Consider the following 26,556-nt stretch of genomic DNA (forward strand, 5'->3'; position numbering starts at 1 on the left):
ATTGACCCTTCTGCATGTACTGGCTAGAATTCTTTTTATAAATAAGTGCTTTCCCTCATCAACTATTTGGTTCCCTTGAAATGTAAGGGTAAAATAAGAGAGGCAAGACTAATTGTTTTGCTTGAGTCTTTTACCTATTTTCAGAATGAGACAATGCCCCAGCGATATCCACCTGTGATCAACAGGATTTCCAAAAATAGCATTATGAAGAAATGAACTTAAACACATCGATCATATACAGCTTTTTACTCCTTTTGAGGCTCAAACTGTTCCAGTAGGGGGCCTCTTGAAGTTCTCCCCACCTCCAAACAATTTATCATAAACATTTGCCAACATACAGAATTGCTGAAAAGAATTTTCCAGTGAACAGTTATAAACCTACCACCTAGATTTCACAGTCAACATTTTTCTCTGACCAACACCACCAAGACTACTTACTTTCATCAAACTCTTTTCAGTTTAATGTGTATCCTTCTAGGTCTTTTTCTATGTATTTCACATATTTCCTTAATGTATTAGTCAGCTCCAGCTGCTGTAACAAAATACCACAGACTGGGAGGCTTAAAACAACACACATTTATTTCTCACAGTTCTGGAGGTCAGAAGTCCAAGATCAAGGTGTTGGCAGGTTTGGTTTCTCCTGAGGCCTCTCTCAAGACATGGGCCGGGGCTACAGCCACCTAAAGACTGGGACTGGAGGACCTGTTTCCATTTCAGATGTCTGGCAACTTGGTGCTATTGGCCAGGAACCTCAGTTCCTCCACACAGGGGGCCCCTCCACAAGCTTGAGCGTCCTCAGGACATGGTGGCTAGCTTCTTTCAGAGCCAGTGATCCGAGACAGAGAGCCAGGTGGAAGCTTACTGTTTCTTGGACCTACACTTGGAAGTCACATAGCATCACTTCTGCCACATCCTGTTCATTAGAAATGAGTGATCAAGTGCACCCCCTCTTATGGGGGGCAGGGTATGGCTTCCCTTTAGAAAGGAGTGTTGAAGGATTTATGAACCTATCCCAGAACCTATCCCCTCACTTCTGTGATGTTTTGATTCTTGAAAGTTGTTCCCACTGCACTGTATGTAATTCTAAGACAGTAGGAATCATAATTCCTTCTGCACCACTGAATCCCTCCCCACACAAGAGCCTCTTACTCTGGCCCTGACATACTCTGAACTTTAATCACAGCACTCCTCAGACTTTGGAGGGTGGAAGAACCGTTGATGGTCTTGGTGCTCTCGCTAGAACACTTGTGAGACAGAATTTGAAAATATACATTTTTTTTTGCATCGTGAGCACATTCATAATTTTACCTGCAGAACAGGATGTGACAAGTCCCTTCTCTGGGAAACAGTAATGAGTGGCTACTATTTACAACACCTGCATGCTGAAGAAGTCTTCCCTAAGAAATATATAGCTGCCAGACTCAAGTCAGCTGTTTTCAAGCTTTTCTGTGAATATCCACTTCTTTTTTTTTTGTTTTTATAAATTTATTTATTTATTTTTGGCTGTGTTGGGTCTTCGTTTCTGTGCGAGGGCTTTCTCTAGTTGTGGCAAGCGGGGGCCACTCTTCATCGCGGTGCGCGGGCCTCTCGCTGTCGCGGCCTCTCTTGTTGCGGAGCACAGGCTCCAGACACATAGGCTCAGTAGTTGTGGCTCACGGGCCCAGTTGCTCCGCGGCATGTGGGATCTTCCCAGACCAGGGCTCAAACCCGTGTCCCCTGCATTGGCAGGGAGATTCTCAACCACTGTGCCACCAGGGAAGCCCAATATCCACTTCTTATTCATTGATTTGTCACCAATAGCACCTTCTAGAAGAAAACGGCTGGCAGAGCCCAACGATCTAAGAAAACTGCAGGTGAAGCTAGAAATTAGGAGGATAACTTTGACAGCCAGGAAAATTAGTTTGCCTTTGGGAAGCTGGTCCACGGGCCACGCACATAAAACGGGCTACCCCTCATTTTACAGGTGGGGAATCTGAGGCAGAGAGACCAAGGGGCCTGCCCACAGTTACAAAGGAGAAAGGAAGACGGGGAGGATTCAAACCCAAAGGTAGGCAACCTAAGAACCCTGGTTCTTTTCTTTTTTTCCTTTCCACTGTGGTAAAATATACCCAACATTCCATTTACAACTTTAGCCATTTTTCAGTGTAGAGTCCAGAGGCATTAAGTACATCCACACTGTTGTGCAACCGTCACCCACTATCCATCTTCCCAAAACGAAACTCTGTCCCCATTAAATCCTAACTCCCATTCCGCCTCCCCCAGCAGCCACCGCGTTCTTTTTTAGAAAGATTAAAGCATTTACACTGAGCGGTGGCCCTCATGCTCGGCAAAAAACAAAATACAAACACAGAATACCTTCCGGACGGAGCAAACCAAAGCCAGAGTCGCTGCGCCCCTGCGGCTCAGGTACTGCGACACCTGTGAGCGCGGGCCTCGCCGGCCACGCCGGCCACGCCCTCCCGCCCTGCACCCGTCGCTGGTCACACCCCTCTCCACGCGCCTGCGGTTGGCCCCGCCCCCGCCCCGCCCCCGTGGTCCGCACGCTCGCGCGTCTGGGGGGCGGAAGCCCGCGCGGGCCGAACCACGGTGACCATCAGAATGGGGAAAGGCGGAATTACAGCCGCCGCGGTGAGCTTGGGCGTAAGTGATTAAAGCACCTCTCATTCATTTTTGTATTGCGCCAGGCAGTCGTCCCTCTAGTAGCCTTAGCCTTCTCTGGCTCTCCAGGAATTCCGTTTGTGTTTTGGAATCGCCCATTCTTTTGCCCAGTCAGTAGACGAGTCTAAAAGCCGACATGTGGAGGGGGAACTTAGTAACGTAAGTTGAAATATTTGGTGAAAGACTAAGATATCCTAACCAAAATAGTTTGTTGAACTTACAGTTTCCTCTAGTATCAATTTTTAAGTAAATGATATTTTCACGCACTTCCGTTTACTGAGATGATTTCTGGTACCTCCCTGCGGCTTCACAAATAGTTTATTCCTTTATCGCGGGGCCCGACGGGAGAAGGAAGGGAGTGGCTGCCATGTTGGAGGAACCATCTGCTACTTTAGGTGGGGTAGCGTAGTTCCCAAACAGTTTGTAGATTGACCGAAGCAAGTGTGGTGATTAGAGTGGAGCACGCACTTGTCACAGGGGCGCTGTCGGAATCGCTGGTGGGCATATTTTTGCCCTGTGAGGTTTTCTGGGCGCGCGGGGAGGCAGCAAGGCGTGGGCGCCCCCCTATCCCCTTGGGCGCCCCGCCGCACGCACATGGCCCGGCGGTAGGCGCGCGGTGCGGCCTGGGAGAGTCGGAAGCGCGACGAGGCCCGGCGAGGCGGCAGCGAAGGGCCATGCAGGACGCGGAGAACGTGGCGGCGCCAGAGGCGGCCGAGCAGCGGGCCGAGATCGGGCAGCAGCAGCCGACCGCCGAGCCGCCGCCGGGAGAGGAGCCGGCGCGGCCCGGCGCGCAGGAGGCGGCGGGCGGCGAGGACGAGGAGGCTGGGCCGGGGCCTGATCTGCCGGCCGAGCCCGCGGCGGACGGGGAGGAGAAGGCCGACGCGACCCACGGCGTGTCCCCGCCGCCGCCCGAGGATCCCCCCACCCCGGCCGCGGGCGAGGCCCCGGCGGGGCAGGCGCGGGACTCTGCGTCCGAGACCGGGTCCGAGGGATCGGGCGGGGAGCCAGGCGGCGCGGCGGAGAACGGCGGCGCGGACGAGCCCTCCTTCAGCGACCCCGAGGACTTCGTGGAGGACGTGAGCGAGGAAGGTGAGGCGGCGGGGCCGGTCTGCGCCGAAGTTCCCGATCCTCGAACGCGGGAGGGGTGCCCGCCCTCTGCCTGTCGCCCCCACGTAGGGAAGGTTTCCGTGAGCGCCTGGATCTTGTTTTCTCCAAAAGAAGAGAAGGGCAGGGTGGAGACAACTTGGGGAACCAGCCACTGGCACTGCAGCCTGGAGTTTGGAGGGTGGTGAAGGCAGACGGCGTGCACGCGGGAGCCGTGGTCGAGTGTGCAGTGGTGTGGCCATTAGGGTCGAGCCGAGCTGGACACTCCATGTGCTGCACGGTCTCGGGTGACAGTTCTTCGTCTGCAGTCTGGGTGCCCCGAGTGACCCGCCAGACTTGTCAGAGGCCTGAGACTGACTCGGTGCCGACTCCTTAGGGGTGGATGGACGCTGTCCCTCGGGAGTGGGGAGAACAGGGTGGCCAAGCTGGGTTCCTTTGCCCCCGGTGTCCCACAGCAGCGTCTACCCCCAGAGAGTTCCTTAGGAGGACAGTTTGAGGCCGGCTCTGCCCGATTCCTGTTTGTGTCTCTCTTTTCCCAAGTCTGTAGGCATACCGTCATCCTTCTGTTGGCAAATAATTTTCTCGAGCTGTAGGATTGATTATCGCTTACTTTGCCTTTCTCTTTGCCTTGGTTCGACTTACATGCATTATTTCTGCTTTTTGCCTGAGAGAGCCTGTCTCCTAAGGTGACTTCTGATGATGGCTCATCTCATTTGTTTTTATGTTTGTTTTTAGCCATTTTATCTTTCCAGGCTGGGAGCACATAAGTGGATTCCTCTGCATATTGACCACCTTATAATAAAATGGGAAAAATGAATTAGACACCACAGAGGTAGCCAACTATACACCAGGAAGATAAGATGTTACCGCTTAAAGTTAGCTTTTTTGGAGATGTGTCTGATCACTCTGAGAATGAGTCAGAATAATAAAGGATATCACATAAAACGATAAAGAAGGTTTAGAGAACCAACAGAGTTGTTTGCCTTTGAAAGATAAATTTATTTTTTAAATTTTTATCAAATGCTTTTGGTTTTTTTTCCTTCCAGTTTTACTGAGGTGTAATTGATGTACAGCACTGTATAAGTTTGCAGTGTACTGCATAATGATTTGACTTATTTGAAACATAATTTTAAAGGGCTACCTGTTATTGTCACTGTTGTCTTTATTTCATGAGACAAAAAACATTTCGGCCTGAAAAGCAGGAAAGGCTCCACAAGCTAGTGAGGACTTGGGAGCCGCTGATCCAGTCAAAGCCCTTCACCTGTAAGAAAATGTGTTCCCTGTGGAGTAGGTTGCTGGGAATTGACAGAGAGGCTGTGTTTCTGGGCTCACCCCCTTTCCCCCACCCCCCAGCCTAGACCAGTGTTCTTTTCTTACCACACCAATTTATCTTCTATTTTAAAATTTGAGTTTTGATTTTAAACCCTATTTTGAGCCCTTAGGTGTTTATTCACAACTAATTTTTTTTAAGCATTATTTGAGCACACCTAATTTACACAAGATTTCTAGTACGTGACTTCCGATGTGTGACAGGATACTGACGTGAGCACAGGCCATTCAGGCTAGGTGACTGCTGGGAGGGCCTTTGGAAGCCCTTGTCATCCTGATATTTTGCCAGAGTGACCTGTGAGTCTCCTGGTCCTGAGGAGCAAAGACTGAGCAAGCTGTCAGTTTTCTTGAGGCCAGTAGCTCACATATGTTTTCTGGTACACGAGAACTGCCCTGTAGGGTCAGAAAGTGATGCTCAAGATGTTGGTTCTTTTGAAAATGGGCTGAGTCTCATGACGAGCCCTCTCGTAGGTGCCGCAGCCCCAGTGCCGTTGTCTTGCCTCCTTCCTCTTTGAGACAGGTGAACTCTCACACAGTTGCATCTTTTTTTTTTTTAATTAATTTATTTTATTTTTGGCTGCGTTGGGTCTTCGTTGCTACACGCGGGCTTTCTCTAGTTGCGGTGCGTGGGCTTCCCATTGCGGTGGCTCCTCTTGTTGCGGAGCACGGGCTCTAGGTGCACAGGCTTCAGTAGTTGTGGCATGTGGGCTCAGTAGTTGTGGCTCACGGGTTCTAGAGCGCAGGCTCAGTAGTTGTGGTGCGCAGGCTTAGTTGCTCCGCAGCATGTGGGATCTTCCCGGACCAGGGCTCCAACCCGTGTCCCCTGCATTGGCAGGCGGATTCTCAACCTCTGCGCCACCAGGGAAGCCTGCACAGTTGCACCTTAATCAGTTTAATTTTTCAACTGCCTTTGGTGCTTGGTCAAGCAAATATGTGATAATGGTTTTAACTAAGTGTCTTCTTTGCTACTTAGTCTTGAGAACTGTTTCTTTCTTTATTCCCTGTAGTCAGAGTGGGAACCTGACTGTGTGGGCTGGTAATGATGAAGGAAGTGTGTTTCTTCCTGTGTAGTCACTATGCTTATTCCCTTAAGGGTGTGTGGGTGGGTTCTTCTAAACCAGACACAGTTTGTAGAAAAGCTGAGCTTTTTATGTTTGTAAGTTTGGGTCAGGCATAACAGGCCTTGTCACTGTTCGGTACGTCAGCTTTAAAAGGAACCCAAGGGTTTGACTTCAGTCTCTGCAGGGAAGATGCGATGACCTAATCTGTCTCTTCTCTTCTTTCTCCTTTTTGCTTGGCCTAAATTTTAGCTTCATTGAAATTTAACTGGCAATTCTTTTATCCAAGGTAACATTTTCAGTATCATTCGTTAAAGGTGTTGAAGTTTAATTAGAGATCGTTTATAACAGGGCTTGCCTCTGGAAATTAAAGGACTTTTTTTCTTTTTTGAAGACCTCTTAACCTTTTTAACACAAAAGTGAAGAAAATTCATCTAAAGTTTTGAAAATGAAATACAACAAAGAATATTTTCTGACATGTGTCCTGTATGGCATGTTGAAATACTTGAGTATCGTGCAGAAATTAGAGTGATGATTAGGTTCCAGACACATAGATACCTGAGTAACAAGCCATTGTTCCTCAGCTGTTGTTTAAAGATTACCTTGTGCACTCATTTTGCCTGTACAGACAGTCCCCAAGTTGTGATGGTTTGGATTACAGTGGTGTGTAAGTGGGTTTATCAGGAAGTAACCCCACTGTAAATCAGGAAGGTCTGTATTACCAGCGTAGTTTCGTGTGGTGAGTGTGCTTTGATGGCAACCTTAAAGATGTCTTTCTGTTCTAGCTCCTAACACGGTGCCTTGTAATCTTATAGCTTTCTAGACAAGCTGGCTAACTAACTGGGATTAGGATTTGTACAGAATTTGTGTTAAAAAGAGGAGGGTTTGCTTTTTTCATCTGATACTCCACTTACCCTCCGAGAGCCCATCTGCAGCAGCCAGTCCGGCATTTCTGTTGGTGCTGGGGCGTTAGGGTCAAAAGGACTCCAAGCCTGAGCCAGGCCTCGGATAAGATTGCAGCGGGCAGCCCCAGATGACACTGAATCGCCCGGAAAACAGTAGGCCTCCAGTTGGCTTCGCAGACCTGTTTGCATTGATTCCTCTGTGTTTCTATTTCCTAGTTCGTTTTACACCTATCTTTTCTTCTTTTTCTCTTACTCTTGCTGACCATTTTATGGAAATGAAGCAATTCTGAGAAGTTTGAACACTTAAGATTTGGGTTCTTTGATCTTAATTTTAAAAGCGGGTGGCATGAACATAATAGGTTTTGAGCTTTGGACTGAAGTTATGAGAGTGAGTTGATGTTGCTTACTGTGTTCCAAGCACTGTTCTAAGCGTTTACAATTTAATGTCTGTATGGCTGGTGTCTCCCGGTGATACTGCGAGGTATTTCGTCGAACTGGAGACACCATCGCCTGTAAGATGCATCCCTGTTTGCTTGCTTTCCTGAGCTTCTCTAGTCTGTAGTCACCTGGTTGAAGTACCATTCTCAGTCCCGTGTTGTTTGCAAACAAGGCCGTTTCACGTAAAGAACATAGGGCGATGAGTTTGTTTTGCTGTAAACTGAAGACAGTGCCTGGTGGTGAATTTGTGATGGCAGTGGGTCAGAGAAGGCCATTCCTAGCTCACTTCGGGGTTTCTCTGATTTCTGGTGAAAGGCCATCCTCTTTTTTGCCTTCTTCATTATTAAAACCTCTTTGAAAAAATTCATTTAAAATCTTCCATTATTGCCAGAAGTCAGTTGACATATCTTGACTGTTGGTGGGAGTGTAAAGAGTTACAATATTTCTAATTCTTTCCAGTTTAAATTTTGAGTCAAGCCAGGGCTCTGATTTCTTTTGCTCACAGTGAAAGCATTTAGATTATTCACTTTTTGCTTTTTGGAAACTTGTTCAGTGTGCTAACCTAGTGCATTAACTTGGTCAAAAAAAGTCATTCGACAAATCTTTCACTTGTACAGAATTACTGGGAGATGTACTCAAAGATCGGCCACAGGAAGCAGATGGAATCGATTCCGTGATTGTGGTCGACAATGTTCCTCAAGTGGGACCTGACCGTCTGGAGAAACTCAAAAACGTCATCCATAAGATCTTTTCCAAGTTTGGGAAAATCACAAATGATTTTTATCCAGAGGAGGATGGAAGGACAAAAGGGTGAGTCATGTTCTCCAGCACGGAAGTGTCACTTGTGTTTTCTTGGTAGCTGACAGACACCGTGAAGATGGTCGTGTGCTCAGGAGCGCACTGTGAATGCGGGAGCATGGCCTCCCTTTGGCACTTTGGTCGCATTTATCCAGGCCGCCCATGGTCCTCGGGGTCATTGGAGGGAGGGAGAAGGAGATGCAGTGTGGTTCTTGAATTAGGTATTACAAGGTGGCCGCTATGCTTTAAGAAATCAGACCTTGATCTCTTCTTCATTGAACAGTTATTGAGACAATATACATCCTGGGTAAAGGGACCGACAGATCTGAAAGTTGGCGAGATTTCAGGAAAATTTGACGTGGTATTTTATTGATTCTAAGATGTGCTTTTTTCCCACATTTGTCATCTCTGAAATGGAGATACTTAGAATCTAGGAGACATTGTGTCATTCCGTGGTAACTTTTTTGTGGCATCACCTGAAATACTGTATCTTTTATTTATTTTTAAATGTATTTATTTATCTTTGCGTTGGGTCTTCGCTGCTGCGCGTGGGCTTTCTCTAGTTGCGGCAAGCAGGGGCTAATCTTCGTTGCGGTGTGCAGGCTTCTTATTGCAGTGGCTTCTCTTGTTGCATAGCACGGGCTCCAGACACGTGGGCTCAGTAGTTGTGGCACGCGGGCTCAATAGTTGTGGCTCATGGTCTCTAGAGCGCAGGCTCAGTAGTTGTGGCGCACGGGCTTAGCTGCTCCATGGCACGTGGGATCTTCCCGGACCAGGGCTCGAGCCCGTGTCCTCCGCATTGGCAGGCGGATTCTTAACCACTGCGCCACCAGGGAAGTCCCTGTATCTTTTAAAAATGGTAGCATGAGGTATGCGTCTTGCAGTTTGCTCTTTAAGTTCAATACTAGGTTTTTGTGCTGGTGAGTGTAATTCTAGTCTCCTCCTTGTGAATGCTCTGTGCTCTGTCATATCGTATGGCCGCTGTCCGTTCCCATGGGTTGACTGTTTTGAACAGCGGCTAGGAACAGCCTAGTGTCTGTCCTCTTCTGAACACAAGAGAGGGTTTGGGCTGCATGAAGTGTCCCTCTTCAGAGCCACTGGCCAATCCCCGATTATGCCTGAGTGTCGCTACCAGTTTACGCTCGACCAGCAGGGATGAGAGTTCTGTTTGTTGCTCCACAAACTTGTCAGACTTTCACCGTTAAAATTTCATAAAAACATCAGCCTCTGGGTCCAGGCAAAATTGTCTTTTATGGGACAGGAATGAGAAGGTGGTATAAACTTAATTTTTTTTTATTTCAAATTTTGGAAACTACCTAGAATAGTTTTAATTTCTTAAAAAAATTATCACATGCAGGCAGTGCTTCATACTTTTTCTATTTCAGGAACTAGGTGGAAGGATAACCTTTTTTTGAGCAGTTGCTTGTGTTATTTTTGTTATAATGAAACATTCTCTGAGAGCCTTTGTAATTTTGCCTGTAATACACAGTATTAGACTACCCATGTTTTTTTAAATAGTTTTGTTGAAAGGTACTTGACATACAGTAAAATCGGATACTATCCATGTCTCTTTAAACAGTTTTGTTGAAAGGTACTTGACACAGTAAAATTGGATAGTTCTAAAGTGTACAATTTCATAAGTTTTGGTGTATGTATACACCCATAAAACCATTACCGTAGTCGAGGTAAGGAACATTCTGGTTAATTAGCTGTTCTATAATTTCTGATCGTGTACTTAGAGACTTTGGATCTTTGCTAGGATTTTGTTCATGTTTAGAACTGTTCTGCTAGGGATCTGACTGCCTCCGGGACACGGCGGGAAGACAGGTCTCGGATACTCGTGGCGGGTGCGAGCCCTGTGGAGGGCTGGGTGTGTTGAGCGTGCCCTGCCTGATCTTCACGTCTGCACTTGTGCAAGTTGCCCTCTTTCTCAATTCAGGTATATTTTCCTGGAATATGCATCCCCTGCCCACGCTTTGGATGCTGTGAAAAACGCCGATGGCTACAAGCTCGACAAGCAGCACACGTTCAGAGTCAACCTCTTCACCGACTTTGACAAGTGAGTTCTGACTCAGCCCAGGAGAACCTGGGCATTTTCCTGAGCACGAACGGCCAGACGGTTCTGCCCCGGGGGCACTGGGTGCTTAGTGGTCTTCTCGGTAGCTGCATCCTCCCATCAGACCACTGCAGGACCATTTCGCATCCCTGGCCAGTAGCACCCCCTGACCACCAGCGTCCCCTCACCGGTTGTGACCAATCAAAACCTTGTCCTTTCCCTCTGCGGGGAGGGCAGGGGTGCAGTACTGCCTGGGGTTGAGAACCACTCAACCTTGTAATCATCATCGTGTTGCTTCTCTTCCAGGTACATGACTATCAGTGATGAATGGGATATTCCAGAGAAACAACCTTTCAAAGACCTGGTATGTTGTATAAAATCTATACGTAATGGCAAGAAATGGTGGCTAGCCTCTTGGCTTGAAGTGATGTATTCCTTAGGAGTTAAAGCTGCTGACTGAACTGGTCAAGTCTCTTAAGAGCAACAGTTATGTATTCTTTGGTTAAAATTAATGAAATGTTTTAAATCCCTTGCCTTTGGTTCTGTTTCTAGGGAAACTTACGTTATTGGCTTGAAGAGGCAGAATGCAGAGATCAGTACAGTGTGATATTTGAGAGTGGAGACCGCACTTCCATATTCTGGAATGACGTCAAGGATCCGGTCTCCATTGAAGAGAGAGCGGTGGGTATTTGCTGCCGTGTGGGGACTTACCTCATGTTTCCTTAACAAAGAGGAGTTTGGTGGGAATTCCCTGGCAGTCCAGTGGTTAGGACTTGCGCTTTCACTGCCAAGGGCCCGAGTTGGATCCCTGGTCAGGGAACTAAGATCCCGAAAGCCACACGGCAAAAGAAAAGAGGAGCTTGGTATAAGAGCAGGTGAGTGTCACGTGCTTTGAGGTTACGCCTCTGAGAACAACTTCTATTCTTCCAGCTTTGAAAGGCGTCCTAAGAAGTGGTTAGGCTTCTTGTGTGTTCAGCTAAAAGCTTGAGGAGTGTATTTGTTGTAGACTTTGGACTCTTCGTGTTCGGCGGACTCTTCGTGTTCGGCGTTTTGTTGTGTTAACATCGGCACTGATTCTTTCCACAGAGATGGACGGAGACGTACGTGCGTTGGTCTCCTAAGGGCACCTACCTGGCGACCTTTCATCAGCGAGGCATTGCTCTTTGGGGGGGAGAGAAATTCAAACAAATTCAGAGATTCAGCCACCAAGGGGTTCAGCTTATTGACTTCTCACCTTGTGAAAGGTAAGCTGTTCGAAAATTGCAAATGGAGTCGTGCCAGCCTTCTATGGGCAATTTTTTCAAGCTTTATTCTGCAGTAATTTTAAAGTTAGAATCGAAATATTATAGTAAGAGTCCAGAGGACTCCGTGTGCTCTGACCGCAATTCTCCAGTTAGTATTTTGTTGCATTTGCTTTATTGTTTCCTTTCTCCACACATCTGCATAAACTACATCATCTTGCATAAGGGACTTGCGTATCTGCTGACTTTGGTATCGACCGCGGGGGGGCCTGGAACCAGTCCCCTGTGGATACTGCACGTGACCATCTGTTCTCTTTACCTTGTTGTCTTAATTAAAATCCAAGGAAGAGAAAGTATGAGAATTCCACATCTCTCATTCCGCTCGTGCACACAGCCGACTTTTGTTTGTAATCTGTTGGATCATTCCCTGTCCTGGTTTTATCAGGGAAACTTTTTTTTAACATCTTTATTGGAGTATAATTGCTTTACTCAGGGAAGCATTTTGAGGTGACCCTTGGAGCACCCTGGTGCCGAGCAGGATGAATGGTCTGTGCCACAGTGGCTCTGCTCCGTATTTCGAGCGGGGTCTCCAGGCGGGAGGACAGGGTCGGGAGAGCCTGGGGTTGGAGGAAGTGCTGCTTCCACGGGTCTCGGCTGCTGTTCTGGCGGCCTCGCTTGTGCCTGGAGTGTCTCCTTCTGGAGCGGAGGCGTGGACAGGTCCTCGCCACACCCACACAGCTGTGACCTTCACATGAGAGGACGTGGAAGCGTGCAGGAGATGAGGAGGTGTCCCCTCTGTTGCAGGTACCTGGTGACTTTTAGCCCCCTGATGGACACTCAGGATGACCCTCAGGCCATCATCATCTGGGACATCCTTACCGGGCAGAAGAAGAGAGGTTTTCACTGTGAAAGCTCGGCCCATTGGCCTATTTTTAAGTAAGTGGACCTGTGGTAGCCAGTGGTGACCTCTCTGCGGCCTTTTCTTCGTCGATGAGTCTGGCTCTGTTCTTCTTTCTAGGTGGAGCCACGATGGTAAATTCTTTGCCAGAATGACACTCGATACTCTCAGCATCTATGAAACTCCTGTAAGTGATTTATTTGATTATCTGAAAGTGAGCTGCCCCGTCAGTTGCTTGTCAGCTCCAGTAGCTTCTCAAGGACGCAGTGTTTTCCCTTAATTTGTGGTGCAGCCAGAAGGGAGAGAGACTAGTTCTGTGCCTTTCAGTTGCTCGGGACCTGGATTTGGGTCTTGAATCTGCCAGCCCCCGCTTCTGCTGCCGCAGGGGGTTAAGGATGGGAGTTGGTGAAATGGGCTCTGGAGATGTGTACTTTGCTGCTGTGCGTGAATTGTTCCATTGTGATCTGTCACCCTCTGCTTACACTGCTCCCTCGGCAAGCTCACATTGTAAAAGGTTGTGTGAACCACTGAGACATTGGCATGGTTTAACTCCATTGTAACCTTGTTTTTCCACAGTCTATGGGTCTTTTGGACAAGAAGAGCTTGAAGATCTCTGGCATAAAGTAAGCGAATCTCTTGGCATGTGGCTTTTGCCTCCCTCCTCCAGCGCTCGGCCCCTGCACAGTTGCAGAGAACGCTGGTGCTTTGTCACCCTAGTGCCAGGGTGTCACGGCAGGCTTGTGCCTGCTGCCACGCACTGTGTGTTGGCGGCCCCCGTCAGCATTCCCCGTTCCTGCACGTAGGGGCCTCTTGAGGGCCTCCTTCCTTTCGTGGTTCTGCCTTGGAACCAGAGACTTGGGGGCGCAGTCTTTGAGGAAGAGGGATCTCCACTTAGTTGAAAGTCTCTGTGTCTCTCTGGTGGTCTGTGCCATGGGGTTTGCGTGGCCTCAGTGAACTGCAGCTGGTTTTCTCTGTCAATGAGGAGGCATTTTTTTTGTTGTTGTTGTTGTTGTTGTTTTTGCAGTACGCGGGCCTCTCACTGTTGTGGCCTCTCCCGTTGTGGAGCACAGGCTCCGGATGCACAGGCTCAGCGGCCATGACTCATGGGCCCAGCCGCTCCGCGGCACGTGGGATCTTCCCGGACCGGGGCACGAACCCATGTCCCCTGCATCGGCAGGCGGACTCTCAACCACTGCGCCACCAGGGAAGCCCTGGAGGCACGTTTTTATTTACCTGAAATCTCTGGGGGCAGTGAAGTATCACCAGTGCAAGGACATTCACGCTTCTTCTTATTTTTATGTTTACATTCTTGGGCAAAACGATGGCTTCTAATTAAAAGTAAAACTGGGCATTAATTCTCAGTAAAATGCAAAAGTAAAGGTGCTCTTCACAGGTAGGAGCTCGTGGATTGTTCGTTACAGCGCTTTTTAGGGTAATTTTTGCAGTAGCGAGAATTGCACTAATTCTTCTTTAATCCTCTTATATGTTTTGATTTGGGGTTTTCCCCCTTTAGCCCCTTAACGAATCTTCAGAAATCATGTAGCTGGGTCCATCGGCCTAAAGTTTATTTTACTTGCCTCGTGGTTAAGAGTTTGAGTGGGGTTTCAGAGCTTGGGGATTGAATCCTGTGACCCCTGTGCGACAGTGGGTGGTATTATCAGCACCTGTCTCTCTCCTGACGGCACAGTGTGTCTACAAAGCCCCCGAGTTGTTCTGGGGCCGGAGCCCATGCTGGTGAGCGCTGGCTGCTGCTGGTGTTCTTGGGGTACCTGCGCCACCGCTGAGCTTTCACACAGAGAACGAGGTCTCTTGTTCCCCGCTCTCACCATTTCTTAGCCAGTCCTTGGAAGCATTTCATTTTCTTTGTTCTGCAGAGACTTCTCCTGGTCTCCCGGTGGTAACATAATAGCCTTTTGGGTGCCTGAAGATAAGGATATTCCAGCCAGGGTAACGCTGATGCAGCTTCCTACCAGACAAGAGATCAGAGTTAGGAATCTATTTAACGTTGTGGACTGCAAGCTACATTGGCAGAAAAACGGAGACTACTTGTGTGTTAAAGTAGATAGGACTCCGAAAGGTACCCAGGTAAGTGGATGCCAGTGGGCAGGGGTCATTCCTTCTACAGCTCAGTTCTGTTCGGAGGGTGTTAATGGATTTTTTGGTTCAAACTCATGACTTATTTTCACACCCACCTAACACCGAAAGTTAGCTGGTGTGTCATAGCTAGAGGTGTTGTCATATTCCAGCTGAGGAGTGTCATGTTTTTCTGTAAAACTTTGAGTGGGTGGTAACATTCATGTAGTTTAGAGTTGACGTAGGTTAGCGTTCACAAGAGAACACAGGGAAATCTCTAGGCACCCACCTTCCTTCACTGAAGGAGTTAAAGTGAGTAGGTTGTTTCCTTTTAGAGTTTCTCTTTAAACACAGGGTAGCATGCTTGACGCAGTTCTGCATCCACACTCTCTGTTGGTTTGCATCAGTTAATATTGAACTTATCCAAAAAATTGCATGATTTTTTTCCTTCTAATGGAAATATTCCTCTTCCTTTTACCAAAAAAAAGTTCTTTTAACTGTACAGCTACTGGATTTTATTGCATTCACACAGTTGTACAAGTTACCGCTGTCTTAATTCCAGAACCTTTCCATCACCCCCAAAAGGAACTCCACACCCATCAGCAGTCACCGCCATTCCTGACATCCTCTAATCTGCTTTCTTGCTTCCCGTCTCTCTGGATTTCCCTCTTCTGGACATTTCATGTGAATGGAGTCGCACACTCTATGGCCGTTTGTATCTGGCTTCCTTCACTAAACGTTTGTTCAAGGCTCATCCAGGTTGTGCATGTGCCTGTCCCTCATTACATTTGTGGCTGAGCAGCGGCCATTGAATTGCGTCATGTTGATCCATTCAGCTGTTGATGGACACTTGGGGAGTTTCCACCTTTCGGCTGTTGTGAATAACACAGCGCCCACTTTTTACACGAGTGCATCTTGAAGCGCGCTGCAGGATGTTCTGCTGTTTTGAAATAGTTGGATCAGCCCTAGTCAGTGGGCCTTTATGGCACTGCAGCTGCGATGTGTATTCTTGGACCTGTCTGTGCTTGAGATGACCTTTCGGGCAGGTCTTGAATAGAATCTGGGTTGGGGGCGGTGGGATCCAATAGTTCTCCAGAGACTGTACTAGTTTCTACCTCCATCAGCTTTTTTTTTTTTTTTTAAATAAATTTATTTATTTAGGCTGCGTTGGGTCTTCATTGCTGTGCACAGGCTTTCTCTAGTTGTGGCGAGCGGGGGCTACTCTTGTTGCGGTGCGCGGGCTTCTCATTGCGGTGGCTTCTCTTGTTGCGGAGCACGGGCTCTAGACATGTGGGCTTTAGTAGTTGCGGCACACGGGCTCAGTAGTTGTGGCTCACGGGTTCCAGAGCACAGGCTCAGTAGTTGTGGTGCACGGGCTTAGTTGCTCCGCGGCATGTGGGATCTTCCTGGACCAGGGCTCGAACCTGTGTCCCCTGCATTGGCAGGCGGATTCTCAACCACTGTGCCACCAGGGAAGTCCCCCTCCATCAGCTTTTGAGAGTTCTTGTTTCATCATTTTAATCACTACAGATAGTCATATGTCTTTACCAGGAGTATATGTTTAATCTTTCATTAAATTCTTAAATTGCCCTGTCTTCCTCATGCTTTCAGTTTCCAGAATGTTACCCCTTTCCTTTTCTTTTTTTTACACAGGGTGTTGTCACAAATTTTGAAATTTTCCGAATGAGAGAAAAACAGGTGCCTGTCGATGTGGTCGAAATGAAAGGCAAGTCCCATTGTCATTGTCCTGTGGTTGAGTTCACCTGTGTGCTGTCACGCGTATAAAGCTCTGTGTGAATTCATGGCCCAGGTAGAATGGCCGAGACTCGGAACCTGATTCACAGTGAACGGCACCTGGCTCTAAGTTACAAAACACGCACGTGTTTAGGGTGTTGTCCTTTCCAGCTTCAGTCTCTTAGCTTTTCCAGTTGCCAAGTGAAGTGATGCCTCCTGTTTTTCCACACCACGCGAACTGCTTATATAGCAGAGGAACAGGGGTTCTCACCATTTTCCACACTTGGGAGAGAGTGTGAAGGGCAGGCCTTCATCACATGCCCAGTGACGGCAGCCGAAGGACTTGTGCTCTTACGTGTGAAAGTTCTCAGTTTAATAGAGGTGTTTTGTTTTTTTTGGTGGGTTTCTTTGGACTCATGGAAACTTCAGATGCTGTGTTTCTGTCTTTAGGTGGAAAATTTAGGCTGTATTTTCTGTTTTGCTGGGGAGAGGAGGAGGGGAAGGGGGTGAAGTGGCCGCGCTGCCTGGGTAGAGAAGCGCGTGAGCCCTTGCGCCCAGGGCCGCGGCGAGGAGTGTGGGGAGGGTTTGTCCACAGGCTGCACTGCCCCTGGCCTGCCCCTCCCCACCCCTGCGGCAGGACGGGGCGGGGCGCAGGGTGCTGTCCCTGCTGGCCGGGCGGCTCCACACAGGTGCAGCGCGCTGCCTTTGCTTCTGTGCTGCTCTCTGGTCCTTTGAATGAATTTAAGAATTTGGGGCATTTCTCTGGTTGAATAACTTTAACTGGTCAAGAACGTTCTGTTCCTAAGTGACCAAAAGGAGCTCACCCTTCTTCCCGGTCTTAGAACCCATCATAGCCTTCGCCTGGGAGCCAAACGGGAGTAAGTTTGCTGTGCTGCATGGGGAAGCTCCTCGGATATCGGTGTCTTTCTACCACGTGAAGAACAATGGCAAGATCGAGCTCATCAGTAAGTAGGTGGCTTGCGCCCGACTCTCGGGACAGAGCTCGGTCGTCGCTCCGCGCAGAGCGCTTGGTGGGACAGGTGCGGAGGGTCACGTGGGCCGGTGGCGGTGGTGATGGCCCCAGAGGGAGTTTGTTGTGAAGGATGGGCCTTCTCTGCACTCCCGCGGGGCCCCTGTACTTCACTGTTCCGGAGTCCTAGCCTCTCCTCTTGTGGCTGCAGCTGCCCGCTCTGGGCTTGGGTCACATGCCCGCCCTCGGTCTGCTCCGCCTGGAAGCCCTGTCCCCCCTCAGGACAGGCTCCTCGCCCCGCCTGGACAGCACCGGGGCTCCCGCTCCTTGCTCTCCTGTCCTGGGTCCTTAGTGCCGAACTCAAGGCGGGTCCTCGTTCGCTGCCTCAGCGTTTCTCGTTGTGAGGACTGAGGGGGGAGGCCTCTTGCACCCACCTCAAGGGTGAGGCGCCCTCAGGGTGTGCTCGCCCCACGCTCCCCGAACCTCACCCAGGGCTTCTTGCCACAAAGGCAGGGGGGTCATCCCAGTACCTGACAGGGACTCCTGTGCCCTGGGAAGAGCTCTTCCTGAGAGATTTCTGTAAATCAGGTTCACTTCCTGAAGTTTAGCAGTATTTGTGGTAGAATCCTTTCGTGGTGTTATCAGTTGGCTGTCTACCACAAAATTGACTGTTATTAATTCCCTGCGTTATGAAAGGAAGTAGGGGCAGCTGAAGACTTCACGGTCTCTCGTTACCAAGTAGGTTATAAAAGAGCAAGTACATGAGCGCCTCTGCCTTCCGAGTGCCCCGCGGCCCTGCCCCCCCGAAGGGTCCGTGTCGGGGTCGTCGCACGCACTCCCGGCCTCCTCGTGGTGGGGACTGTAGGGCACGCCTGCCAGCAGCGTTCTCTTTGCTTCGTCTTGGTCCGAGAGTCGTGCCGCCCCCGCTCAGGGTGATGCTGCCTCACCAGTCTGCCCCCCTCCGCGCCCCGCTCCTTCCTCCTGAGTGGAGACCCCCAGGGCGAGGGCCTGGCTCTAGCCCTTCAGGAAGTGAGTGGCTTGGAGAGATGACGGAGCTGAACAGCTTGTTAGTTAGAAAGGCGTGAGTCACTAGAGGGTGGAGTTTAGGCTTTTCGGGGTCGCATGCCTCTGAGAATCTGATGAAAACTGGATTCCTCACCCTGGTGTTGAGTCCCTGTGATAACACTAACCGTAAGTGGAGTCTCCCATCCAGTTACATTGTCAGGTACCTTGTTTTGAACGTAAAATGTTATTTAAGATAGTATTGCAGCTTCAGAATCCCCCCTGCCCTTTCTTCTTTTTTTTTTTCTTTTTAACTGGGTCATAATTTGAGGTGTACTGAAGGTGATTTTCTGACCTGTTTTCACAGGTAGCCAACAGGTGTGGTACCTCCATAGAGTTGTGGTGTATACACCCGTGGGGCGCAGCGAGAGCCCACTGCCGGTCCTCCCGTCTGCTGCAGGCTGACCTCTGACACTTTCTTTCCTTTCAGAGATGTTTGATAAGCAGCAGGCCAACACCATCTTCTGGAGCCCCCAAGGGCAGTTCGTTGTGTTGGCTGGTCTGCGGAGGTGGGTTTCTGTCTGATGCGGGGGGCTTTGGTGTGGGCTGTGCAGAGACCCTGGCCCCGGGCCCGCGCCCTGGTTCTGAAGGTAGCGATGCTGGTTCTGCGCAGATGCGGTGGACGGGTTCTCCCACAAAAGGGTCGGCCCGTTTGGGTGAAGCGCTGTGTGGCGTCTCCATCCTGCTCCCCAGACGCAGGCCAAGACCAGGCAGATTAAAACGGCCTGGCCGCAGGCGCTTTCGCCGCGGGCCTGGAGGACAGGTCTGCGTGGTTACGCAGGACCTCTTGCTGGCGATCCCGTTACCATGTTGTAAGGTCCGTGTCTCCTTGTAGGCAGGATGTTCAGTCAGGCCGCGAGCCCGTCTTGTCCTCTGGTTGGTGCGACCACGAGGACCTGGGCGTTACCCTCGCCCGCTCCCCCCTTAGTGCTGTTTCCAGCGGGACGTGTGCGGCGCCTGCCTCCGAGCGGCAGGACACCCCGTCTCAGCGTAGGTGCTTCTTGCCGTGGCTTTGGAGGCCTGGCCTCAGACAGCCTTCCCTCTGAGAATCATCACAGCAGACACGACGGTGCTCGTGTGCCCTGTACATCCTCAGTCCCAACATCCTTACGAGGTCATCGCTGTGATTATTTCCACGTCGGTGATGAGGTGGTGGTTAGGGGACCCCGGGCTCCCGAGTCTGGCCTGTACCCTCACCCTGGAGCCGGGGGCGGGCACACACACGGCTCCTGGAGAAGGCCCACCGTGCTGTCTGTTCCCCAGTATGAACGGCGCCTTGGCCTTCGTTGACACTTCGGACTGTACGGTCATGAATATCGCGGAGCACTACATGGCCTCCGACGTCGAGTGGGATCCGACTGGGCGCTACGTCATCACCTCCGTGTCCTGGTGGAGCCACAAGGTACGGGGACCCGGGGAGCCTCGGTGCCACGTGGACCGGGCCGTGGGGGAGCGCGCCCAGCGTGGCATCGCATCACCTCCCCGCCTGCGTCTCATCCCGGCGGGCGATGCGGTTGACCCACTTGAGCTCCGGGCCCGGCCCAGGCCGCCCAGAACCCCTCTCCCCAGAGCCCCGAGGGCAGCCAGCCTTTTCCACGAACAGGGCGGCATTGTTTCATCTCTCTTCCTAAGTTAGAGCGCGTCTCAGTCGCTCCAGTCGGAGCCGGGCCGCCCACATGTGCCGCTGCAGCCAGAAGGCTTGTGGAGTGGGAGTCAGGTGGTGCCGCTTCCCGCCTCAGTTAGCGCCCACCCACCGCACTGCGGGGCTAAACCAGCTGCTCGCTGCGCGGCTCCCCGGTGGAGGGTGGGTCTCTTCTGGTTCGCACGTGTTTTCCCAGCACAGTATTTCCCTCTTGAGGGCTTCCTGCTTCGGACCGTCAGTACTTGGTCACCCAGCCCGTTAGGTCCTCTGTGCAGCGGCCTCTGACGGCACAGCCTTTGGCTGCGCGCGTTTCCTGAGTGGAGGCCACGCTGACCCCGAGCGCCCGTGCTCGCTCCCGCCTCGTGGCCTTTGCGTGCGTCCCCTCCCTGGAATGTCAGCTCACGTAGGTGCTGTGCTTCCTGCCATTCAGGTGTCACCAAGCGTGCGTCCGCAGAGGCTCCGCTCCCCGCCCGGTCCCCGCGTCCTCTCACCCCGCTCTGTGTTCCATGGTGCCCAATGACAGGCGCTCACCTCAGCCGTTGTTACGAGGTCCTTGTCCCCTTTTCCCGCTGGCATGGAACTTTGCAAGGACAAGGGCCTTTTCTCCTGTTCTGAGCTGTGTTCCCAGCATCTGAAACTGCTCAGCCTTCAGTCAGGATTTGCTGTCTGAATTGGGCTGTGAGAAAACGTTTGCCGTTTCTGTTTTTAACTTCTTGAAAACATCATCGTCTCTGTCTTTAGCAAAAGATTTGAGGATGTGTCAGTGGAGGTAGAAACAGGATTCTGTGATCGCAGGAGCAGGTGTGGCACCGCCAGTGAGCGGGCTTGTCGGCCTGGGGCCTCCCTGAAAGGGCATGAAGCTGTCTGTGCACAGGCACTTCTCTGGGGAGAGGCCCATATCCTCTGGGGCCTCAGGAGAGATGCATAGCCTGAGGTTTGCAGGGCTCAGCATTTGTGTCCGTACAGATCACGCTCTGTAGCGTCTGGTTCACACGTTCAGTGTTCTCAGCTGGTGGTTCAACTTGCTGAGGACTCTGCCTTGTCTTTACTGACTGTTGTTATTGATTGAGGTATTGACAGTTGAACCAGCTCGTGCATGTTTACAGACCAATTAGGGCAATTCTGTTTAACGAAGTGATGAAGTTTTAGGAACACGGGCTTTGCAAATGTCACTGGAAACAGCGTCTTGAGTAATAATCCTTGCGTTCGGATCAGGATATGTGGACCATGCCCGTGTCGAGTTTGTTCAGAGGTCGCCTCCGTGAGGCCTACCCTGACACTTTACAAACCTTTTAGACGGCTGACCACGCGGCGTTAGCTGCTCCCCGAGTGCTGTCTGCAGCGGGAGTCACCAGAGCGTAGCTTGTGGCACTGCCTCCTTTATCCAGCGGAGCCGTGTTTGGTGACGTGGTTGATTTCTGCTTTGTTAGCCCTGTTCCTCGCTGCTGCGCACGCTGCACTGTCCGTCAGGTACATGAGTTTAGGTGTCTCCCAAATGCCAACGACGTTGTTTGGCAAATTATTGGCTCCCGAACAGTTGTTGAACGTAATGGTTAATTTTGTCACTTCCGTCAGCACTAAGGATTCCAGGGCCTCTGCCTCCTGGTGTAACGTGGTGCAGGGGGCAGCTCAGCGGGGGCCTCTGCTCTCTTCCAGGTGGACAATGCCTATTGGCTGTGGACTTTCCAAGGCCGCCTTCTGCAGAAGAACAGCAAAGACCGCTTCTGCCAGCTGCTGTGGAGGCCTCGGCCCCCGACCCTCCTGAGCCAGGACCAGGTCAAGGTCTGGTTGTGTCTTCGTCAGGTGTAGGCACGTGGGGGCGACGGACGCTGAAAGAAGCAGCTGCTGCTTCCTGTTACCGTTAGGGTGATAACGAGTGAGGAGTAGAAACGTGACATTTATGGGGGACCCTGTGAAGAGACGCAGAACGACTCAAGAACCAAAAGGAAAAGAGTAGCTTCAGAGCGGAAACAGATTTTCACGTTAAGGCCACGTCGGTACCGTTCCAGGGAGTTCGCACAAACTGGGGCGGGATGAGAAAGGTGGCAGGGGCAATTAAAAAGTCCTGCTGGGATTTACGTAGTGATGGAGAAACACGCTGATGGTATCAGTACAGAGCTAAGGGAGCGTGTAAATCCCAGGGAAGGAGGACAGGCCGCCGACGTGCGGACGCTGCGTTTGAGCAGTCTCGGAGGCCACGCTTTGCTCATCATTGAGGAAGTCGTTCCACGTTGGCAGCTCTGAGGATTACATTTGTGGTTCTTGCTTTGAATGTGTAAATCCTGAGTGACTTGTCTTTGTTTCAGCAAATTAAAAAGGATCTGAAGAAATACTCCAAGATCTTTGAACAGAAGGACCGTTTGAGCCAATCCAAAGCCTCAAAGGTTAGCCTTGTCCCCAGGCCTGAGGGAGGTGCCAAGGGTCATCCCCTCATGGCAGAGAAGGCCAGCGCCAGGCCATGGGGACAGACTGGCGGGGGCGGCTCTGTGCCACCGGGGCCCAACTGTGGCCCTCGGGTGGCTGGCGGGTGGTACGGGCCACGTTAGAGGCAGAAGGCAGCGAGCGGAGGTCCCAGCTTTCCTGCCCCGAGAGTGTCTGTAGAGTCCTTATGTCATCCCGTCAGGTGGGCCTACTGCTGACCGTGCTTTCATTTTCATTTGGGTTGAGCAAAATTATGACAGCGATGCGAGTTGTTAGTTCTGTAAGTTCTCCGCAACTCTACCCACAGGAATTAGTGGAGAGAAGACGAACCATGATGGAAGATTTCCGAAAATACCGGAAAATGGCTCAAGAACTCTATATGGAGCAGAAAAACGCACGGCTAGAGTTGCGAGGAGGTAACTTTGTCAGCCAAAGATACACTCTTCAAAGCGTGTGGTTGAAGTGTTTTTCCTTTTTTTATCTTAATTTCCCAGAGTTTTCAGAAAACATCACGTGTTGCCTAAAGATTCTTAAAAAGAATCTTTCAAAGAAGACTGTGGCTTGCGGTATCTTAGTTCCCTGCCCAGGGATTGAACCCAGGCCCTGGCAGTGAGGGCACCGAGTCCCGAACACTGGGCGCCAGGGAATTCTCTCTTTAAGAGTATCTTAAAGGGAATCTTTAAAAGACTCTTGAAAAGCACTGAGAGGTTCTTGCTGCCTGCAGGCCAAGGCCATAGTCCTTTCTTTGCAGGGGACCTTGCTGTGTTCACATCGGCCTCTTGGTGGGTGCGGGGCGCGCGCGCGCGTGTGTGTGAATGTGTTTCACAACTTTTCGCCCCACATCTGCACACGGTGTGACACACACACCCCCGCCGCCCCCTGCAGGTGTGGACACTGACGAGCTGGACAGCAACGTGGACGACTGGGAGGAGGAGACCATCGAGTTTTTTGTCACCGAAGAAATTATTCCTCTTGGAAACCAGGAGTGATCCGGGAGCACTGTGGTGAGCCTTGAGACGGGGAGCACACGGTGTCCTGTTTGCACTTCATTCCTGGTCTGCTCTCCCGCAAGTCAGAAGGCAGCTCATGTAAGGCGCTGAGTGAAGCCCAGTTGCCGGTACTCAGGGTTAGCCACGTCCTTGCCTGTGAGCTGTGAGGGGTCCAGTGCAGACCCTGGGTGTTCGGAGCCTTGCATCTGAGAGCTCTGGGCCTCATGCTCCCGTAAAATCCAGCAGGCCTTGGCCATGGGTGAGAGGAGGGCTGGGGCAGGCACTGGTGGTTGTTGCCTGGGGAAGAGGAGGGGGGCTTTGCTGGGCGAAGGCCTCAGGGTGTCCAGCAGAAAGGTGGGCCTCACCAGCCGCAGCACCCGTTCTGGTCCGTCCCTGGTTGGTCTGAGACAGGAGCCTCCAAAACCCCATCAGGTGGGGGCTACCCTGGTGGCTCAGTGGTTGAGAGTCCGCCTGCTGATGCAGGGGACACGGGTTCGTGCCCCGGTCCGGGAAGATCCCACATGCCGCGGAGCGGCTGGGCCCGTGAGCCATGCCCGCTGAGCCTGCGCGTCCGGAGCCTGTGCTCCGCAACGGGAGAGGCCACAACAGTGAGAGACCCGTGTACTGCAAAAAAAAAAAAAAACCCCGTCAGGTACGGCCGGAACGCAGGCTTCAATAACAGAGAAAAGACGTGGCGGCTCTGGACCTCAGAGCGGACATGTGTGGGGGGAGAGGAGGCCCGGGGCTCCGTGTGCCTCGGTGTCCGGCCGTGCTGCCTCCGCGGCGGGGAGAGCAGGGCCGGGGGCTCCGCGTCCAGGCTGCTGCTCGTCTGCAGGCGCCGGGCCGGCGTGGTCCCTCCTGCTTCCTAAGGACGTGTGCCGTGCGCTCACCACGTGTGCTCGCCTGGGGCCGAGGCCGCTGCTGACCACCTGATGTAGTTCCCTTCTTACAGGACAGCGAGCGGACAGTGTCCCCTTGTTGCAGCGTCACCGTGTGTTGTGCTGGAACCGAGGTCATCCTTTTGCGGAAAGCCTGCCCACTCCTGACTTTTCACCTGCGCTTTCTCTCGCCCGGGCTGTGGCCGCGCCTGGGACTCGCCGTCTCCATACGTCGCTGTGCCTTTCAGCCCCTGGTACCCAGGGTGGGGGAGGTTTGCCAGCGCTGCTCTCAGTTTTCTTTCGCTGGGTTTCTAATTGCACCGAAGACTGGGCCCTGCCTCACATGGCCAGCGCCATCCACAGCCGTGCGGGGTCCCTCCAGGGCTCCCTGGCCGCCAGCAGGGAAGCCGCTTGGGGCACCAGCGCGTCCCCCGCCATTCAGGTTGTGACAGGTTCTCTCAACAGGCTGAACGTGGAAATAAAAGCAAACCTATATGAAAAAGCTGTCTTTCTCCTGTCTTTGAACGTAGATAGCGGCCTTGACCTTCATGCTTCTCCCGTCTGCCACAGTAGCAGCCGCCGCTGGGCTCAGTGCATCCCGCGCTGCGCTCGAGAGGCCAGGAGGGGCCGTCAGCCTCCCTCGGGGTGTCCTGCTCTGCAGCTGAGCTTTGAAAAGTGATGCGTCAGCCCAAACACAGTTTCTTCTTTTTCAATTTTTTGTTTCCTGTGCTTGTGGTTCACCTGATGAGAAAGAACCCTTTAGCCTTTTCCTCAGCTACACAGGTTTGAAGACTTCCATGGACAGTTGTCACTTTAGCCACTAGTACGTGGTCCTGTTTGAATATTTAACTCTTTCCCCCGCGGAGGAGGGAGTGAGCAAATCCAGGTAACTCAGCTCGTTTTCACCTGCAGTGTCCTGCTGCCTTCGGTGCCTTGTGAAACGGCAGCTTCTTCCACCTCTGTCTCTTTTCTCTCCTGGAACCTGAAGCTTAGTTTAAAAAGCAGCGAAGCACGGAACAGGTGCGCTTGGAGCTCACAGCCGTGACCTCTGTGTACGGTGGACAGACCTAAGACGGCCTTGCGGGGCAGGACAGGCAAACGTCTGCCCCCGCGGCTCGGCCGGCTGGTGCGGAGCGGCCTCGACCGGCAGCGGCCCCGCTACCTGGCCTCGCCCGTGTGAGCCGGCGCTTCGCGTTCTTCCTCTCTCGGGGCCTGGGCTTCCTCTGCGGCCCCTCATCCTGCCGTGTAGCTCATCCTCGCGCCCCCTCAGAGTCACAGCAATTCCTGTTTCCTTTCACGTTCTTTAAACTTCACTGTGTCGAGACCTAGTTTTTCTAATTCCTTGGCAGTAAGGAGGAAAAGGCACATGGCTCTACCACGTGAACAGATTTTTAACAGAGCTTTTGAAAGATTAACTTTTCACTGTTTTAAACGGGCTAGTTGTAACTTTTACATAGTTTGTGAATAAAAATTTCTTAAGCAATTGTGCTGGCATTATCTCTCTTTTTCTGTGAACTGGGTGTCCCACGGCCGGCCCTTTGTAGAAGAATTTCCCCACCCACCCGGGGGAGGGGCAGGAAGAGTGTCCCCAGCTTGGGCATCGGGGTGGGTGCCGGGCTCCTGGCCACCCACGCGGGCCTGCTCTCCATCGTGTCCAGAGCAGTCAGGATGTGAGGGGTCTGCCCTTGTGTAGGAACCTGGTGACGGCTCTCCAGCAAGTGCCTGGTGGGTCAGAGGCCTGGCCTTTGGGGGGGAGCATGGATGTTAAAGGGGCGCCCCTTCCCCGGCCTCGTTCGTGTGGCCAAGAAGTCCTGGAGCCCAGCGCTGACCTGGACGTGACCAGCACACTCCTGCCCATGGACGACCAAGTGACCGGGTGTGGCCGCTCCCTGCTGCCGGGCTGGCCGGACTGAGAGCCGTGGCTGGGGTGAATGGGCCTCTGTAGCTCGAACCATTAAGTTGGGTTTCTCAGATCCGAACTTCACGGATCTGGTGTCTCCGTGATTTATATGAAAATGCAGTAGCAATTTACTGCACCTACACCCACCCTGGCTCTCGTGGGCGGGAGGAGTGCTGCTGTCACCTGGCGCGCTGGTGAGCTGCGTGATGGCAGGTGCAGCCTCCTTGGTTCACCGTGCAGTGACTTCCCTGGAGACTGCGTTGGAAAAGTTGAGCGCAGCATTCAAGCAGTGAATACGCCTGATGGCTCATGGGAGTCGGCCCTGGCTTGTGGTGCAGCCTGGCAGCGTGGGAAAGGGGCTTAAAAGCCATGTCCTAAAAATCAAGGAAACCCGCCGGTCAT

At 51.7% G+C, this 26,556-nt stretch overlaps 1 protein-coding gene across 6 annotated transcripts; it reads left to right on the forward strand.

Annotated features, from left to right (window-relative positions):
- Positions 1-2,664: 2,664 nt before the first annotated feature.
- On the forward strand, positions 2,665-25,738 carry EIF3B (eukaryotic translation initiation factor 3 subunit B). 6 transcript variants are annotated; one of them, XM_019947358.3, is made up of 19 exons: positions 2,673-3,747; positions 8,110-8,302; positions 10,230-10,349; positions 10,653-10,710; positions 10,899-11,027; positions 11,433-11,590; positions 12,392-12,523; positions 12,606-12,672; positions 13,062-13,108; positions 14,360-14,570; positions 16,212-16,284; positions 17,135-17,257; positions 18,755-18,833; positions 19,588-19,726; positions 21,623-21,748; positions 22,273-22,350; positions 22,695-22,803; positions 23,273-23,391; positions 24,315-24,756. In XM_019947358.3, exons 1-18 carry the CDS (start codon positions 3,333-3,335, stop codon positions 23,374-23,376), a joined length of 2,361 nt encoding a protein of 786 aa, XP_019802917.1. In that variant the 5' UTR covers positions 2,673-3,332; the 3' UTR covers positions 23,377-23,391; positions 24,315-24,756. The 6 variants fall into 6 exon arrangements, with proteins under 6 accessions (XP_073649348.1, XP_073649347.1, XP_019802917.1 ...); XM_019947357.3 differs by lacking the exon at positions 24,315-24,756 and adding an exon at positions 24,785-25,738 and having other exon boundaries at positions 2,674-3,747; XM_019947359.3 differs by having other exon boundaries at positions 2,674-3,747; positions 21,623-21,742; positions 24,329-24,756.
- The last annotated feature ends 818 nt before the right edge of the window (positions 25,739-26,556 follow it).

This window comes from Tursiops truncatus, chromosome 15 (genome assembly GCF_011762595.2).
Source record: "Tursiops truncatus isolate mTurTru1 chromosome 15, mTurTru1.mat.Y, whole genome shotgun sequence".
Classification (NCBI taxonomy): domain Eukaryota; kingdom Metazoa; phylum Chordata; class Mammalia; order Artiodactyla; family Delphinidae; genus Tursiops; species Tursiops truncatus.